General features: G+C 38.8%; 1 protein-coding gene across 2 annotated transcripts in view; it reads left to right on the forward strand.

Moving 5' to 3' along the window:
• FBN1 (fibrillin 1) overlaps positions 1-19589 on the forward strand; it is a 227834-nt gene that overhangs the window by 23165 nt on the left and 185080 nt on the right. For both annotated transcript variants that reach the window (XM_058665887.1, XM_004578093.4), the window contains 2 exons: positions 11212-11294; positions 14598-14696. In XM_058665887.1, the coding sequence (XP_058521870.1) occupies positions 11212-11294; positions 14598-14696 (182 nt within the window). The remainder of the gene's footprint in view (positions 1-11211; positions 11295-14597; positions 14697-19589) is intronic.

Raw genomic sequence — 19589 nt, forward strand, 5'->3', positions numbered from 1 at the left:
AGTAACATTTGAAACTACAAGTGTGTTAGGTGTTGGGGTTGTCAATCTGTATCTTGACTGTCTATGTTTAAGGAACTCATGTTACTAGTTATCCAGCTATGGGAATTCTGAACTGATAAGATAATTTGGGTATGAAATTGATGCAGTCCATTATTTTGTCAGGGTGCTACAATTTGTTGTTGATGTTGTTGATGTTGTTATTGTTGCTGTGATCGATGTGGCTGTTATGAAATGGTGTCAATCTGAAAAAATAGTAAAAAAAAAAAAAAGAAATTGATGCAGTCAATTAGAGCTCAAGACTGAATTGCATTCTGGTTTCATCTGGAAGCCATTCTTTCTGGAAATAATTCTCTGATCTCTTGGTTGGTGATCTCGTAGTCTAGGGTATTGATTTTGTCTTGTATTGGCTGGTGGAGTAATACCTTGTAGTCTTTAAGGAAAATGAGATTAGAACATATAATTACACCCTGATTTTAAGTCCATGTTTTATGGACCAATGGATATCTGCCAGTGACTTTAGTGGGTCTTGTGCTATGGGCGCCGGAGACCAGTAGCCCTAGGACTGGGGGACCAATCTATACTGTGTGTGGTTGCTTAAGTTTCAGGAATTCGGTTATGGCAGATCATTGAGCGAGCAGCTTACTGTAGCTGAGCGGCCATTTTCCCATATGGTTGCCTGCTGTGGAATGTTTCCCATTAAACAACATTTAAAGTCCTGGTCAGATTCCCAGATTAACCTTCCGTAGCCTGCTTAGTTGATAATGAAATGGAGAAACTGCGTTTGACTAACCTGGAGAATGATCCACTACCCATGAACATTGTTTTTGTTAGAAAGGCCACTTCAAACTCTAAATGAAAATATAGAGATGAAATTGGGTTCAGCAATTGGCAGTTGGCAGTACTCATAAGTAAAATGTGGAACCATCTTGCATTTCTAGTTCTTGAAAGTTGCTTCATTCTCTTACGTCTGACCTCGGTGACAGTCTTCTTGTCTTTTCTGTCTGTCTGGATTGAGTTTTTGGCTTGAATATTTCTGGGAAGTGATAAAGAACCACATTTTTTATCCATGTTTCTTCTGTGTTTCTGTCAATGGGAGAAGAGGGCAGTGAACTCCATGACACCACCAAACTCCCACCCCAGCTCCTGGCTTACTTTTCACCATGCAGGCTTTGGGTCACCTCTCTAGTTTGCTTGGTTTTGTGTCCTCAGTCTTTTCTGTAATTTTTGTCCCTTTAGAAAAAAAAAATGCAGCATGACTTCAGCTTGAACAAATGGAGCCAATGTTTCAGGGAGAGAAAACGTTAGGATGATCTTTGTGCTCTTCGGTCAGTTTCCGAGTTCTGAGCTGAGTCTTCTGGGAGGCAATCTTTACAAGCACCTTGTACTTTCATGTTGCCACTGGCCAGATGCATTCAGACACTCAACTACAAACCTCAACTGTGCTGACTTTTGTGTTTTGAGGCAATCTTTCTTTCCTCCTGAAAGATCAAATAATGGTTGCAATGTCATAAATAAATGTTTCTCTTCCCATGCATTTACAGAAAATACATTTGACACAGCCAAGCAGGCATGTGATGCTGCAGGGCGGATGCAGACCCTTCCCCAGGAAGCAGTTGATCTAATGCAATAGAGAGCAGTGTGTTAGAACCTTATCTTAAGGATTTTGGGGGTCCATTCAGAATGTTTGATCATTGGAGGAGGTGGCTGTGTTCCTAATGGTGTTTGATTTAGAAAACTGCAAGTGTGAAGTACCAAGTTCCTAGGAGAAGTAAGGATTTAGTGCACTCTGAGATGTGTATTAAACAAACATCTGTGCTTCTGGTCTTCATAGTTCAAGGTCTGGTTTCCTATTATAGTTCACACCAGGCTTTTTGAACTTTAAATTCTTCCTTTTTTGAAAAAAAAAACATGTGCCTATTTTAGTTGTCTAAAACAATTTCAACTAGATTTAAATTGGCTGTGACTCTAACATGGTCTCCTAGATTGGGGGAACTGTCTTTTGCAGCTTTTTGATTCCTCAACTTTCTAAGTCTGTGTATGTTGGGAGGTATGAGGTACAAATGCATGCCCTACATAGGATGATAGATTATTTTGTCCTTAAATTCTTGTGTTGTCACTTTTGATCAGCACAAGCTACTCCTGCCAAACATAGCTTTGTTGGTACAATACTCTCTAGCTATGGTGTGAGTTACCCAACCCAGTAATAAAAGCCTTCATCCAAGCACTCTATCCTAACACTCCTTTCAAGGATGCCTTGTGGATTTTGCCATAGTTGTCTTCTAGTAGTTGGCAAGGTTAGAACTGGCCTTACCCATGTCTTTGATCAACTCCCACCGTAATAAAATACACACCAATTGGTAACTAGAAACCTTCGTTGAGTTTCTTTGGAGATTTGTTTCTTAAGTTAAAGAAATAGATGTGCATAAATGATGTTATTTGTTACATTTGACTTTCTATTTTTGGATCATAAACATTGATAACTTTACTGATTAGAATAAATTCACAATAGTATATTGGCCAAATAATCAGGCAGTCAAGTCATGCATTAATGTTGAAGTGTTTATGCTTGTTTAACAGACATGAAACAGTGTTTATTATGTAGATCAGTTTATAAGAAATATGAATTTTTACTATCAGGCAAGTTTTTACATCAGTGGCATTTCTTTTTGTTTAATTTTATTTTTCTATTGGAGAGGCAGATGTATAGAAAGAAGGAGATACAGAGAGAAAGACCTTCCATCTGCTGGTTCACTCCCCAAGTGGTCACAATGGCTAGAGTTGAGCCGATCCAAAGCCAAAGGCCAGGAGGTTCTTTTGGGTTTCCTACATGGGTGAAGGGTCCCAAGGCTTTCGGCCTTTCTTCTACTGCTTTCCCTGCCACAAGCAGGGAGCTGGAAAGAAAGTAGAGCAGCTGGGATATGAACTGGTGCCCATATTGGATCCTGGCATGTGCAAAGTGAGGATTTATCCACTAGGATATTGTTCCAGGCCTGTCAGTGGCATTTCTGCTGGCCTCATTTTGACATCGAAGTTATGATATTAGCTTTTGTTAACTGTACTATGTTCTCATTAAGTCATGTTATATTCTCTGTGCTTCCAAATAGACTCTAAGATATTCTAGGCGTAACAAATCTTGTTTCTTTGCTTGAAGAACCAGTATTCTGGGACCTAAGGGAGGTGCAGTGGGTTTTAAGAGTGAGAATCTGGACATAGAATTGTTAAAAATATGTAACTGTAATATTGTGTATGTGGGATTTTGTGAGGCATGTCCGGAATTGTGTTTGTAGCTTGAAAGATGGATGGTATTAATCAGGGAACTCTAGAGAAGGAGATGGAATTAAAACTAAAAGAAAAGCTAACATGGAGACCTAAGTGGAGTGTGTGTGTGTGTGTGAGAGAGAGACAGAGAGAGAGAGAGAGAGAAAGAGAGAGAGACAGAGAGAGAGAGAGAGAGAGAGATTGTAGTGTGTGCATGAAAGGAAGAAGCTGAGTAGGAAGATAAAAGTTGCATGTGTCAATGAAGATGACAGTGGACAGATAGGGCAAGCCTACCTGAAAAAGATCTAGAACTAATGGAAGTTTAGCATATGGAGAGCAAAGGTGTAGCTCTGAGTTGTAGTGCAACAGAATTAAGCATGGTAAATATGAAAGGAGATTTTGCTGCAGTTGTCCTAATGCAGTAGAGAGGAACTAGGATGCCAAGAAAAAAGTTCATGGTATGTTTGTCCAACAATGAAATCATCAACAGTTTGGACAAGAAATTTGCTAATAGGGAATTTAAGAAGAATTTCAGCAGTGGGATGAAATAAAGCTCATGTTGCCCCTTAGAAGCTGGAAAACATCAAGCTGTAGTTGGAATATTTCCCTTCTGAACCTGCTCTGAGTGCTGAGGCCTCTCTTTTTGGCCTCCTTGGGTTCCCCAGGTGGACTTTGATGTCCGAGTTCACCTGCTCTCCAGACATTCTGTGTGTTCTGTCCTCATAAGCCTTAGAGCCTCAAGAGCAAAGAGTGTATCTTGATGCATTTATAATAACATTGTTCCAGGATTTTTATTTTTAAAATAAACTTCATTTTAGAATTATAGAAAATTGCAGAGAGAATGGGAGAGTGGTAGGAAGAGAGGGAAGCAGAAAGAGAGAAAGAGAAAGAGAGAGAGAAAGAGAAAGAGAGATCTTCCTTTGTCATTAGTACCTAATACTATCATGGCAGCTTTGTTACAATGAATAGGCTGATATTGATACACAGTTCTTAGATCCATTCTTTATTTGGACTGCTAATTTTTACCTAATGTAATTTTTTTTTGTTTAATAATCCTTCCAGGATACCATTATACATTCAGTCATCATCTTCTGTAGACAGTTCCTGGACAACTGCTCTTTTGATAATCTTGGCAGTTTTAAGGAGAGGTGGTCAAATGTTTTACACATGTAGCTTTTGTTTTTATCATTAGGTGAAGGATATGAGTTTTAGGGGAAAAATCCACAGAGACGAGTTTCCATTTTCATCATATAATATCAGAGGTTTAAGAGTGTCAACGTGACTTGTTACTATTGCTATAAATCCTGATTACCTGGCAGGGATAATATTGTTGAGTTTTTCCACTGTAAAGTTGCTATACTTCCTCCCGTTCTAATCATGTGCTCACTAGAAGGATGTCAGTACATCCAGCCTCTGCACAGAGTGGGGAGCTTTGTTTCAACTCCTTGAAGACAGAGCATCTACTCAATTATATGTAATTCTTCAGCATTAGGAGAATTTTTCTATTCTCCCATTAGTCAATCCCTTACTTATCAGTGCACACTCATGGATGTTTGTTTCTGCTTCGGGTTCCAATCCAATACTGCTTTTGGCATTTTATTGCCCCAGTGGTTTTAGTTATAGCCAAAGTGTTCCATTCCATACCCTTGTCTTTGTGGGTATTTGTTTCACAGTCTCATAATTTTTATCATTAAAAATGGTTTGGACTTACCTTGTGTATTTCCTACCCAATTCTAGTCACTCATTTTCCCCTGGAGCCCTGATTCTTGTAAGTGGATAATAGAATAGAAATCAAGACCTGGGCATTAAGCATGCTCATTCAACTCACCTTTATTTCGTCGAACACAGTGCCTGGTTATAATAGGCTCTCATGGGATTTCGTTGAATGGTTTGTGCTATGGCCAAGCATCTGATTAGCCATATACCTATTGTGCCTTTGGCAGTGAGTGTATTGGCTCCACAGGAAGAGGAACCATTTTGGATGGTATAATCGTAGACTGTCGTGGTAATGAAACATTTGATTCCAAATGCCCTGACAACAAGAACTAAATAGAAAAGAAAAGAAGAAAAAGGAGAAGAGAGGGGAGAATCGATGAGGAATGCAGGGAGGAGAAGAAGGAGATAGGGAGCAAGAAACAGAGAGACTGACTTTGGAGGAAAAGATGCAAAGTCACTAATCTGGAGAAAACAAGAAGCTCACGGAAACCAAAATGCGCACTACCCCTTTGGTTACTTGCTAGATTATTTTTTATGCAGAAAAACTGCATGAAGTAGCTTAGAAGGATTGGCTGGCTTGTTTCTTCAAAGAAGGAAAGCAGGAACATGTGCATTCCAGCCAGTGTCGACTCGGACAAGCCAGCAGTGAGCTCTAGGTCTGGAGAGCCCAGCTGAAGCTCGAGGAGGCCATTGCAGCTGCTCTCATTACCATGGTTTGAAGTTTCATTACTGAGTTGTTGTGACTGGCAGATGGGCTGGAACAGTCGCATGTGGTATTCAAATCACTGCTGAGAGAGACTTGACCTCTGCCTTCTGCAAGGAGGGCCAGAATAGCGGCAGTAAAATAAGCAGAAGGGGAGCATCTGCCAGATTTGTTGGCATCTCACAGGTCTCTATTTCAAGGTTCGCGAGGGATCTCTTCTGCTTCTTTTCATTTTATCTTGATCAAATTTGCCAAAGAATAAGATAAAGTCATGATGTGGGGTTCACAATGTGTGTAGCCCACTTATGGATTGTAATTGTTTCATGTCTACTTTGGGACATGTTGCAGGGGCGGTTGGGTGCCCTTTGTTTGTGTGGGGACATACATCTTTTGCTGTCCCTCTACATATAGACTCAGCTGATGGGTCAGAGAAGGAGGCGACTCACAGGACAGAAACAGCCTCAGCACCCTTCCCTAATGCTTCCTGTGTTCCTTGCCCCAGGGTTTCATCACTTCCCAGATTGAGCACCTTACACCAGTGAAATAGGAACTCCCCCCCGCCCCGGACCCTGTTTTTATTAGGTCCATTTTACTTGAAAAGAGGTTTGCACACGGGATAGGAAACAGAAGGGCTATCTTGCTCGGAGAGAGGCCAAACTTGCAGAAGAGGGCTCTAGCGAAGGAATGTGGATACACTGCAGACGTCTGGCACAGAGGCCAGTTCTTGCCACGATGTGGTCAGACGTGGTAGAGCCCAGCTGTTTGCTCCATTGAGCGAGGCTTTAGTTAGCCCACACAATCTCCAAATTCTGTGTCTGAACTGCATCCAAATGTCAAGCCTGCTAAGGCTCACCCTCTCCTGGAGGAGGGAGCTGGGTTGTTATAGAGCACAGTAGTCACAGCAACTGGTGAAAGTCCTTCCTGATGAAGACTTAATTACTTTAGAATTTTTAAGTTTTAAACACTTCAAATAATACAAAAACGTAAAAAGAAGAATTCAGTGAGCACACAGTTTTAGCTGTTTTAAACATTTTGCCATATGTACTTCATATGTAAATACACACACATACCATACATACCATTTTTCTGGATAGCATGGATGATATATTAATATCACATAACATGGAATTTATGAAAAACGTCATAAAGTGGAGAGAGAAGGATGCGTTACTATGTACGAGAAATATTTAATCAAAGCAGTGTTTATTAATAGCTACCTACAAATAATATGGCATCTACACATTTAAAAAATTTCTGAGTCTCTTCTGCTGGGAGGCTTTTGTAGAAATAACAGTGTTGGAATTCAGGACAAATTCATCTCCTTCTTTCCCCTGAAGATTATTAAAATACAGATTAAAAACATTTTATGATTGGCCTTTGGTTTACTGGAGGACCTTTGGTGATTTTTGTTTTGTCACCACAAATTCTGTCGGGTAACGTATAGCACCTGCTTCTTAATGCATCATTGAGTTAATTTACAGGTTTAGAGTGCACATCCCTATTCCGTGTTTCCAAGCTGTGGGGCCTTGTCTGGTTTGTGTAACCTTCTATAGCTGTAGTTTCCCTACTGCTAATCATCATCATCATCATCATCATCATCATCATCATCATAGAACTTTCCTCCAAGAGTTGCTATGAGAATGAGTTAAACAATGTATTTTAGAACTTAGCAAAAACTTCTTTTCCTATAGGATTTTTAGTTTCCTTTGTTTTGTGAAATGTTATGGATACTTTCACAGAGGTGTAACTGATTTTGGGGGAGGAGGGAGTTTTGGTGATGGTTGATTAAACCATAGTTTACGCTGAGTAAGTAAGGTGACTGGTCATGTACACTTCCATTTACACCGAGGAGTAATTTCACTAAAAACGTCTGTCTTTTGTGAATGCTGTTTGTCTGGAAACCTTAGAATAAAGTCTTTTGTAATGGCAATTATCCAGCACGTTTCCTTTAGACTTTACATATTTCAGTGCTTTCAAACTTAAATAAGACATTGTTTATTTCTAGGATTAGAGCTGCGGTTTTTTTTTTTTGCTAAGTAGAACAAGTGCCATCTAGCTAATTTGAGCAAGTTCTGCTGATGTGCTATTCTCAGACCAAAATCACCAGACAAGAACTCTCATATTTTTCTAATACTTTGCATTGAGCCACAAAATGTAGTGGCATTTGTTAAAGAATGAATAATAAAGTATATTAACAATCGTAGTAATGTGATGAAGTTGATTGAAATAATCAAAAATAACTAATCTTACCTGTCAGAAAGGATACATTTGTAAAATTCAAAAAGTTAGAGCATGCAAATAAATGAAATCATAATTATATAGAATTTTTAACAGATGAAGTAAAATGAAAATATGCATGGATAAAAGGAAACTTTTGCCAATTCATTTTATTTATTCCTGATGGAAGGGAAAATTTTCTGTTTAAAGATAAGAGTTCATATTTTTAAAATAATACTTTAAATAAAAGGTGATGGTCATACATGGCTATTATAAGAGCATGCACTTTGGAAACAGATAATGGCTGTGGATGGGTATTGCATGAGCACCTCTCTCCGTCTGATTTCCCTAGGTCCTCTGCTTTGAAGGCTTCTGGCTTTTTAATTTAATTTTATTTGTTTACTTATTTTAAGATTTTATTTTTTTATGATACAGTTCCTTAGGCTCAGGGATTAACCCCCCACTTTCTTTCCCTCTCCCATTGGTTTTAACCATTTCTACTTTTAGTTCATTTCACATTTATGCCCACAAAAACATTTACTATGCTTGTACATCTGTGACTAGATTTAAACAGCGTTCATTGGTGCCTTGTTTTGAAAAATGAAAACTATTTATAAAGGTATCTATACCTTTTATCTCTCTTTTGCTTACTCACTGATGCTGTTTTTAGTAATTATAGTATGGCATTTATTTATTGGTCTGTTTTAAAGATGAATATACTTGAACCTCTGTTTCTTTGATCAGCTACTTCATTGCCCTCCATATCTTTCTTCCCAACTTGTTTCCCAGTTTATGTCTGTATACCATTACTTTTGCATTGAGAAGATTTAAAGCATTTGTATTTTGAGTGAAACCATGGTAGATTAGAGAAAATCTGCCATGTTTTGGCTGCAAGTTGATTCTATACATTGAAAAACAGTGAAGGATGCTCATGATGACAGTCCATAATTTCAAAAACACCTTCGAAAATCTTTTGACTGTCCTGCTTTGGAAGACTTAAATGACTGATTCTGGGCCCTTCTCTGTTGGCCTTTTCACTTTGTTACAGGTGCCCTTACTCCATAAACACACTAATGTTAGTCAGACAGTATGTTCTGTTTTTTGTTTGACAAATGTACTTACTCTGACCATGAGGCACCCTGCAAAGGCTCTGTGCTCCTCTGAAGCTATTCCAGCATTTGGCCTTGGATTCACTTGGATCCAGTGGAACTGTTGTAATGGGCTCTGGATGGGGAGGGTCTGAGACTGTTGATTTTGGCCTGGATTGTCATTTCAAAGGGTGAGAATTTTTATGAAATTTGGAAGAATTGAGTGTTCCCTCCACCTCCCATGCCAGCTCCCAATTCTGGCTTCTCTTTCATTTCCATTTATGAGATTCTAAGTTTCCCTAGGATATTTTGAACACTGAAGTCATGGTCTCTCGTAATGGAGATAAAGGTTAAGAGCCATTCATTTCTGTTTTTGAAAAAAGGTTTATTTATCTGTCTGTTTATTCATTTATTTGTGAGAAGGGGAGAAAGAGAGAGAGAGAGAGAGAGAGATCTCCATCATCTGCTGGCTTACTCTCCAAATGCCTGTAACAGCTAGGTCATGCAGAGCAAAGGCTGGAAGCAGGATCTCCATCTGGATCTCCCATGTGGATAACAGAGACCCAAGTATTTGGGCCATCATCTGCTTTTGTCCCCAGACACATCAGCAAGTAACTGGATCACAAGTAGAGCAGCCAGGACTCAAACTTGGTGCTCTAATATGGGATCCTGGCATCACAAGTGGTAATTTAACCTGCTGCAGAAAAATGCCAGCCGCATGACTCAAAATTATTAACCTCTTTCTCTCTTCCTGAATGAGAAAAATGAAAATTCATCTCTCATTTTCCTAGTTGTCCTATTATAATTCTTTTCACTGTGCAGTTTATGCAAGTCAGGAAAAGATTCCATATAAAGATAATCCTGTATTGCATATTGTTCTTTTATAGATGCGGCTTTTCATTTCCATGTTGTCATCTGATGTATAAGCACATATAGTGTGGAGAAGACGAAATTTACTAACCCAAGATACACAAAAAAGAAATTAAGACCCAGAGAAGCCCTGAAGTCATGCACACATTAAGACTCTGTGTAATCATTTTCTCTCCATCCCGGAGGAAGCCTTAGATAGCTGGGTATGGAGTTAGGTTCCTTCCTCTGGCTCCTCTGTCTTTCTTCCTCACTCGTTTTATGAGCAAAATAGGTGCTGCAGGTTTTCTGGGCTGCAAAAGGGTTTGAACAGGGTAAAAACTTTACCTTGGTTCCCAGTCCTGCCTGAAGTGAGTCCAGAGTGCATGCAGAAGGCTGTGCCCTGTTAGAGACGGTATGACTGGAGAAGGAGAACTGTGTGTGCATCCCAGTAGAAATACGTTTTAACGACACAGTTGTGTTTAAAGGCTCATGCTTGTGGGACTACAGTATTTATACTAGAAAGTCTTGAAATAACTTCTAGTTTATGAAATTGGTTGCATAATGTTTAACCTTCCTTGTTGGCCTGTCAACTCCAGCAACAAGCATCAATGTTTAGACTCTTAGGATGTGGCAAAGCAAAATGAATGATTTCCCCTGGGTCTATGTCTGTTCTATTCTCTGTCTTAGTTTCTAGCATGAAAGTAATGATGCTGTTATCCAGTTGTCCTATACTTGTTAAAATGGGATCTGGATGCCAAGAGGAGGTTTTGCTTTAAGACATTTGATGTGCTGTCTAAACAAGGAACCCAGGGTGACACTGATTTCATTTTCGTGCAACTGCTGATACGAACTGTGTTTTCGAACTTTTGTTAAAGAAATATTTACATGTTTTGGTCTTTATTTTTTTTTCCTGACTGATGTCAGAGTTTGCATTCCTACAATTTTAGTGAAAGGAAGAATGTGGTAACATTTTAGAGGTGAACTGGGATGTAGGGAAAAAATGCTGTTTCAAAGAGCCGAACTTGAGAGCCTTGGATGCAGTAGATTTTATTATAACCGATAGGAAGCCTGTTGTTTCCATCAGACTCACATGGCTCCCTGAGTTTTTGTATCAAATGCCTTGCCAGTGCATCGATAGTTTGTGTGTTCTTGGTGCATTATCTTGTATATAGATGATATTACAGGATATCCTTATTGGTATTATTAGGTTAAAATACTAATACTATTATAGTAAAACTATTGAGCCAGCTTTGAGTCCCATGAGTTAAGTTTGTTTGTCAGGATTCACCCTGCTTTGTGACTCAGATTTTTTTGTTTGTTTTGTTTAATCATCTCTTATTTCTTAAAAAAAATGCATGGGATTCTCCTTTTTTTTTCCAGACCCAATGTCTGTGGATCACGATATAATGCTTATTGTTGTCCTGGATGGAAAACCTTACCTGGTGGAAATCAGTGTATTGTCCGTAAGTAGACAGCCTATTCCTCTGCATGTTGTTTTGCTTTTTGGGTTAAATGGTGATTTTTAGAATTTAGTCTTTTTTTTTTTTTTTTTGCTAGTATGTTTAAACCTGAACTTTTTAGCACTAAGACTTTTCCTACTTTCCCTGAATTCAGATCAGAACATGCATTAACTTTGTCAAACCACTGCCATACTTTAATTCAGTGGCTTTCTTTTGGGTATTTCTAAGATATAGGCAATAGAAACATAGAGATAATTTGATTAAGGTTTGATGTCATTTGCATATGATGTATCTGGCAGCATATACTGGGGAATCATTTCTTTTATTTATTTATTCATTTTAAAGATTTATTTATTCTTGTTACAAAGTCAGATATACAGAGAGGAGGAGAGATAGAAATATCTTCCATCTGATGATTCGCTCCCTAAGTGACCGCAATGTCCAGTGCTATGCCTATTCGAAGCCAGGAGCCCAGATCTTCTTCCGGGTCTCCCACACTAGTGCAGGGTCCCAAGGCTTTGGGCCATCCTTGACTGCTTTCCCAGGCCACAAGCAGGGATCTGGATGGGAAGCGGGGCTGCTGGGATTAGAACCAGTGCCCATATGGGCCCTGGCGCTTTCAAGGCAAGGACTTTAGCTGCTAGGCCACGACGCCGGACCCTGGGTAATCATTTCTTGATTTCGACCAGAAAGCATCATTTTCTTTTGGCACATGTCTTTTATTTTAAGATCAAAATTGAACCACTAACAAGGTATAATGTTATTTGGAATTTTCTTTTTTAAATACATTTTTTAATCTAAATAAAGACAATGAATTTCAGATTTGTCTTGTATATAGTTTTTTCTTTTTCTTTTTTTGTTGTTGACATTATTTTCCTTGATACAGTTTTATAGGTATAGGGATTTCTCCTTCCACCTCCCCTTTCTCCCTCCTGATTTACCTCCGTCACCATTTCCCTTCATATCATTACAATAGTATAGTCCTTAAATAACAGTCATAAGTCAAAAATTCTGCTATTTAAGTCTATCATGACATTGTAGGTATAGTCAATGGTAGAAAATCTAGTATACTGTCAAGGTGTATTTAACAGTTTAATTGGAAATCCTCCTTTTATTCAGGAGTTAAGATGCACACTGCAATAATCTTCTCCTAGTATGCTAGTCATCATTATAAAGTTCATCTATGAGAACATATGTATATACATGTTTACTGTATCTATTTTTGTTTTGTATTTTGCATGAATGTCGTCTTTTTTTTTTAAAGATTTATTTTATTTTTATTACAAAGTCAGATATACTGAGAGGAGAGATAGAGAGGAAGTGGAGCTGCCGGGATTAGAACCAACAGCCATATGGGATCAAGGCGAGGACCTTAGCCACTAGGCCACACTGCCGAGCCCATGAATGTCGTCTTATATCAAAGAGAACATTGATGTTTTTCCTTTTTGGATTGGCTTATTTCATTGAGCATCCTAGTCCCTAGTTGGGGTCATTTTGTTGCAAGTGGTAGAATTTCATTCTTTTTAGTGACTGAGAAGTATTCCATGGAGTAGATGTACCACAGTTTCTTTACCTATTCCTCTTTTGAGGGATATCTGGTTTGTTTCCATGTTCTTGTTTCTGTGGATTGTGCTGCTATGAATAGAAGTTGCAGGTCACTTTCTATTTTCTAAAGTAACTTGATTATAGAAGCCTTTCTTAATATTTTATAGAATTATCTGAGAATTCTGTAAAAATATTTTCAAATATTGAAATATATGTTTAAAAGATCCTTTATGGCTCATTTTTAATAGTTCCAAATGTCCATTCTAAACTTTTGATTTTTATTAAAAAAAGATATTCATGGGGCTGGCGGCGTGGCCTAGCGGCTAAAGTCCTCTCCTTGAACGCCCCGGGATCCCATATGGGCGCCAGTTCTTATCCTGGCAGCTCCACTTCCCATCCAGCTCCCGGCTTGTGGTCTGGGAAAGCAGTCGAAGATGGCCCAATGCATTGGGACCCTGCACGCGTGGGAGACCCAGAAGAGGTTCCTGGTTCCCGGCTTCAGATCGGCGCAGCACCGTTCGTTGTGGCTCACTTGGGGAGTGAATCATCGGACAGAAGATCTTCCTCTCTGTCTCTCCTCCTCACTGTATATCTGACTTTGTAATAAAAAAATAAATAAATCTTAAAAAAAGAAACATCACAAAAAAAGATATTCATATTTTAGAGAGAAAAGAGGGAAGGAGGGAGGGAGAGAGAGAAACAGATAGACAGAGAGAGAGAGAGAGAGAGAGGGAACCCTAGAAAGAAAACCCATCCATTAACTTGCTTTGCAATATCTGCAATGGACAGGGCTGGATATGGTCAAAGTCAGAACCCACAAACTCAATCCAAAGCTCACATAGAGATGACAGGATTGTCAGGGCTGCTTCCCAAGGTCTGTATTAGTAGTAAGCTGGAGGTAAGATAAGAACCAGAGCTAGGAATAAAACCAAGGCACTCTGAAATAGAGTATAAGCAGTCTTAACTGCTAGACTCACAACTATTTGCCTCTGCACTTTATATCCAGGATATTTTAATTATGCACATTGCATTCATCTCTTGCAACGTTGTGCAGTGCAGGGCTTTCAGGAAAGAATTATGGCTAAGTATAAAAAGTGGTGACCACATGTTATAAATATTAATCATTTGCTATGTAAACTTGCCCCATGGGTCCCGAGCAGAACATTTGGGAGCAATGTGATGCTGTTCACTAATAACATGATGTTATTAGCGTTTCTTTAAAAGATGAGTGACTCCCAGACTCCAGAATCAGCATGAAGGCAGTGGATTCCAGCATTCTCCTCTCAGCCTGTCAGTGTAATTCAGAACAGGACAAACATGATGCCTTAAACATTCATAACAAAATTGGCTTCCAGAAAGACTGGCACAATTTTATATCATTCTATTGAAAAGTTAATATAAAAACAGAACTTTATGAGCAAGCAAATGTTTAGATGCAGGATTTCTGTTTGTTTGTGTAGCTTTCCTTGCATACCTGTCCTTGGAATTTGGTAGATTGAATGGTATGGAATAAACACAGCAAAAATAAGTGGTTCAGAGCCATTGTCATAGAAAAGGGTATTGACTGTTGTAAAGCCAAGATTCACCTAGTTGAGTAGCCTTGTTCTGGACATGAATACATGCAAGGCTTAGGGTCCTATAGGTCAGGATACCAGTCTCTGAGGGATATGGGAGCCTAGGACTCCTCATTTGAAGAATGAGTTACTGTAACTAACCATGCTCTGAATCCATGGGCTAACAGACCTCTGATTTTATTCACAGCCATTTGCCGGCATTCCTGTGGGGATGGATTTTGTTCGAGGCCAAATATGTGCACTTGCCCATCTGGTCAGATATCTCCTTCCTGTGGCTCCAGATCCAGTGAGTGTAACATGTCATTATATGTAATAATATTTTATGTGGTTATGCCCTATTTTCTCCTAAATTTGCTTTTGGCTTTTCTTTTCCCTGCAATACATTTTCCCCCCCCACCAGAACATCTGCCTTCTCTGCTCTGCCCAAAGTACTTGGAAAGGCTTTCCTCAATCTGGCTTCCCATTTCTTTTCTTTACTCTTTATAGGAAAATTACCTATGGGGCATAGTTACTATGAATAATACAAAGATTATGACCTTCTCTGGAGGTATTGCCTTATTCATCTTTATATCTCTAATGTAAACACCATAAAAGGTGCTCAATGAAATGATTGTTTAATGGACATTTTTGGCTCAAGAAGAGTAAGCATTCTTTCTCATGGTACTAAAATAGGAATCTGATTAAAAATGTATTTCAAACTGAAGACTCCTGAGTTTGGAATAAGAAATAGAAGTCATTATGGTAGTTCCTGAAGTGATTTATTATGAAACACAGATATATTTTCCCCTTCTGAATTTTGCAACTGTGTTCATCGTAGGATGCCAAAATAATCCACAGTTCATCCTTTAGCACTGTGGATATCCTGTTCTCTTGGTTTTCTCCCTCTCTTTCTCCCTTCCTTCCTTCCTCTGTTACTTCCTTTCTCCCTCCTTCACTTCCTTTCTTCCTTTCTTTCTTGCTTCTTTCCTCCCTCCCTTCCTCCCTTCCCACCTCCCTCCCTTCCTCCCTGTCTTCCTTCATCCTTCCCCCACTCTCTCTTTCTGAGTCCACAATAATGAATTAGGAAAAGTTGGGGGTTGGGAAAAAGGTGAGTCACTTGTTTGAAAGTTGAAGTTCAAGTTTGTATAAACAGCCTCTGCATACCTTTACCCAGGCAATAACGTTTGGGTTTTTTTTTTCCACTTTCCTTTTTTTCCAGAAAAAAAAAAAGTACCACTTTTGCAATGTGTTCTATTTTTGCCAAAGATGTAAGGAAAATTTTGCAGAATAAGTGCATTCTCTTTTGTCTATTTCAAGTTGAAACTTTATTGTGTCAAGTTTCACTCCCTGCTATAAGTACTGAAATTAGATGTTGCTCACGTAAGTCAGCTAGCAGGCTAAAGTGAGTTGCCCTGTATAACAGACCCTTTTGGTTCCCACTTGCTTCCCAAGTAGCAGCAGACACATTCTGCAAAGCCAGGGTGTCTTAAGTGGAAGCATAGAAAGGGCAGAAAAGTTAGTTGGCAGCACTCTCAGGCAGTCAGGCAGTGCTGGCCATCGTCATCAAAATGGCCTCCCGGATAATTGCTGAGGAGTAAGAGTATCGGGATGGGGAAATAAATGTATGTACAAACTGGAGAACAAATTCTTAAAATCAGATTAATTCTTGAACCAACTAATGCTATATGCTTCTGTGATAATATAAGAAAATACAACCAGATGGCCAAACTAGATGTTCAACCACAAGGTCTGCAATGATAGTGTGAACTTCTACTTTATGAAGTAATAATCCCAAGATCTGGAGACAGAATGCTAAAAACAAGACCAAAGGGGAAAATTATGGTCATATGATAGTGAAAGATAGGCATGGCAGGAGAAAATGCCAGGATCTTGAGGCAGATGTATAGTAGAGATTAGAGATTAGACTTGTGGACACTGCCTGATGGATGCACAAGCCCTGGAGCATTTTATAAGGACGCTGATCTCACTCATGAGGGTACTGATTGCATAACTTAGTCACCACCCAATGGCCTCACTTCTTAAAATTATCACACTGGAACACAGCAGTTTTGAGAGGACACAATATTCAGACCATAGCATATATACACTTATGCACAATGTGTTATTATAAAAGCTATTGATATTTCATATTTTAGAATTTAAGAAATCAATTTTGTGTTCATCCAATTATATAATTGACACTTTTTTTTGAAAATTTCAAAATTGAACTTCAAGTTTTGAGATCACCATAGATTAATGAACAGTTTTATGAAATAATATGGAGAGATACTGGGAAACTGGGTAACTTTTACTTCATTCTCCCCATGGCAATATCTTGCAAAACTGTAGTGCAATATTATAGCCAGGGTATTGACATTGATACAGTCAAGATACAGAACATTCCATCACCACAAGGATCCCTCATGTTCCCTTTTATGGGCATTGTCCTCTCTTCACTGTGCCCTCTGTAATCCATAACTCATTTCTTCCTTTCTACTACTTTGTCATTGAAAGCATGATATATACATGAATTTCCATTATGCATAGCCTATTGGACTAGGCTTTTTTTCCCACTCAAAGTAATTCTCTGGAGATATATCTAGGTTGTAGTATTTTTCAGCCATGTTTTTCCTCTTTTGGCTGTGTAGAATTGCATGCCTTGGGTGGAGTGTGTGACAGTTGTCTTAGCCCTTCTCCCACTGAAGGGCATCTGAGTTATTTCCAGTTTTTCAGGTTTTTTGAACAAAGCTGCTGTGAATATTGTACAGGTTTTTGTGTGAATACATCTACTTCTCTGTTACGAATGTCCAGGTTGGCAGTTTCTTGGTTGTACGACAAGTTACAAGTTTAACTTTTAAAAGGTATGTTTATTTATTTAAAGGGCTATGTGTGTGGAGACAGAGAGAGAGAAATATGAATCTTCCTTCTGTTGGTCACTCTCCAAATGGCTGCAGTGGTTATGACTGGTCCAGGCAGAAGCCAGGATCCTGGAAATTTATTCTGATTTCCCACATGGGTGGCAGGAGCCCTTGTACTTGGGCCATTCTCCTGTGCTTTCCCATGCACATTAGCAAAGGGCTGGATCTGAAGCAAGCTTCCTGGTCTTGAACCAGCACTCTGCTACAGAATGCTCACTTGTCAGGCGGCAGCTTAATTCACTGTACCAGGACACTGGCCATGCAGGTGTAGCTTTTAAATCACTGTTAAGCAGTGTTTGAAGTTCCTGAACCATTTTACATTCTTACCAACAGTGTATGCATAGCTCAGTTTTCCTGCATCCTCATCAGTAATTGCTGTTGTCACTAGTTTTAATCTTAGTGATTCTGATAGCTGTGAGCTACTATTCTAATTGTAGTTTTAATTTGTGTTTTTTATTGGCCAAAGGTGCTGAGCATCTTTTTGTGTGTTTATCTTTTTTTTACATTTTATTATTATTGCTATCATTTTATGATACAGCTCCATATTCCCTTATCCCCTCCCCAATTCCCCCCCCCCACCAAGTTCCTCTATATCATTACTAACATATAGTTCTTCATACTCAGTCATATGTCCATGATTGCGGGCATGGACAATGGCAGAGAGTCTAGATTCCTATTGTCAAGATATAGTAAACAGTTTCATTGTAAGTCCATTCTTGTCTGAAAGCAGAAATGCATACCACACTACATCCTCATATCTGGATGTTAGTCTCCATTTCACAGCTACTATACATCCCCTTAAATGAAAAGTCATAATACAAAATCAACAATAGAAAGAAAAATAGAAATTTACATTGCCATGAAATTAAATGACATGTTACTGGATATGACAGTCTCCATTTCACAGCTACTATACATCCCCTTAAATGAAAAGTCATAATACAAAATCAATAATAGAAAGAAAAATAGAAATTTACAATGCCCTGAAGTTAAATGACATGTTATTAGATATGACCATCTCCATTACACAGCTACTATACATCCCCTTAAATGTAGAGCCACAAAACAAAATCAACATCAGGAAGAAAAAGAAATTAATAACACCAAGAAGTGTTTATCTGTTGCCTGTGTATCTTCTTCAGTGCAATTTCTCTTCCTGTCATTTGTTCAGATTCTAATTGAATTGTCTATTATCTTACTATTGATGTTATGTGCTCTGCCTTCTCTTTGTAAAGTAGATGGTTTACAAACATTTTCTTCTACTCTGTAGCTGCTTTTTCATGTTTTTAGTTGGGATCCTCATGGAGCAAATCTTCCATGTTTTATGAAGTTCAAATTACCAATTTTTTCCTTTTCTGAACCATAGTTTTGGTGTCAAGTTTAAGAAGACATTGTTTAGTCCTAAATTCCCATGATTTTCTACAATTTTTTCCTGAAAGTTGCATAGTTTTCCATTTACATATGTGATCCATGTTGCAATATTTTGTATGGAGTGTGAAGCTTTAGTCTGGGTTCAGTTGCTGCTTGTGGGTATCCAGCTGGTCTGCCCACCCTGCTTCTCTCTGGAAAGGCTTTCCTTAATCTGCTGGATACTTTTTGGAATCTCTGTTAAAAGCAATCTGGGCATGTGTGTGAGTTTATTTTTGAGTTCTCTATTTATTCCATTGATCCATGTGCTTGTTGTCTGTTGCTTCTCAAATATTGTAGAGTGTTGATCATTGCAAGTACATGAAAAGATTTGATATTGGGTAGGTTAGTTCCTCCCAAGTTATGCTTCTTTTTAAAAATCAGTTCAGTTATTCTCGTTTCTCTGCTTTCCTGTATATATTTCAAATTAATCTTTACCATACCCACAAAACCTTTGAAGACTGATGGGAATTTCATTAAGCTGTATCAAGTTGGGCAAGTATCAGCATTTTGTGGAACCTCCTTACTCTTTCATCAAGTTTCAGCTTACTTTAGTTCAGTGAGGACTCCGGTATTCCCAATATGAATTCACGCTATAAGCATGTAAGAAGGCCAGGGGAACCATTCTAGACCCCCGTGTCAGCATGTCTGAAGGGATGTGTGCAACTTGGTCCTAGGGGTATGAGGAGATGCAAAGGAAGGGAAGGGTGGTACTGGCGATGGAAGGTGAGGGCGAAGAGTGAAGAAAGTGATCCTTGACAAATTGTTTCAAGGAAATACAGGATTTATAGGAACTGGGGGGAGAGGAGTGTGTGGAATTTGCTGAATTCTTTGCTTCCCGGCTGCCCTCTGGAGTGGCACCTGTGTCACTGCTA

This window comes from Ochotona princeps, chromosome 6, assembly GCF_030435755.1.
Source record: "Ochotona princeps isolate mOchPri1 chromosome 6, mOchPri1.hap1, whole genome shotgun sequence".
NCBI classification, from domain to species: Eukaryota; Metazoa; Chordata; class Mammalia; order Lagomorpha; family Ochotonidae; genus Ochotona; species Ochotona princeps.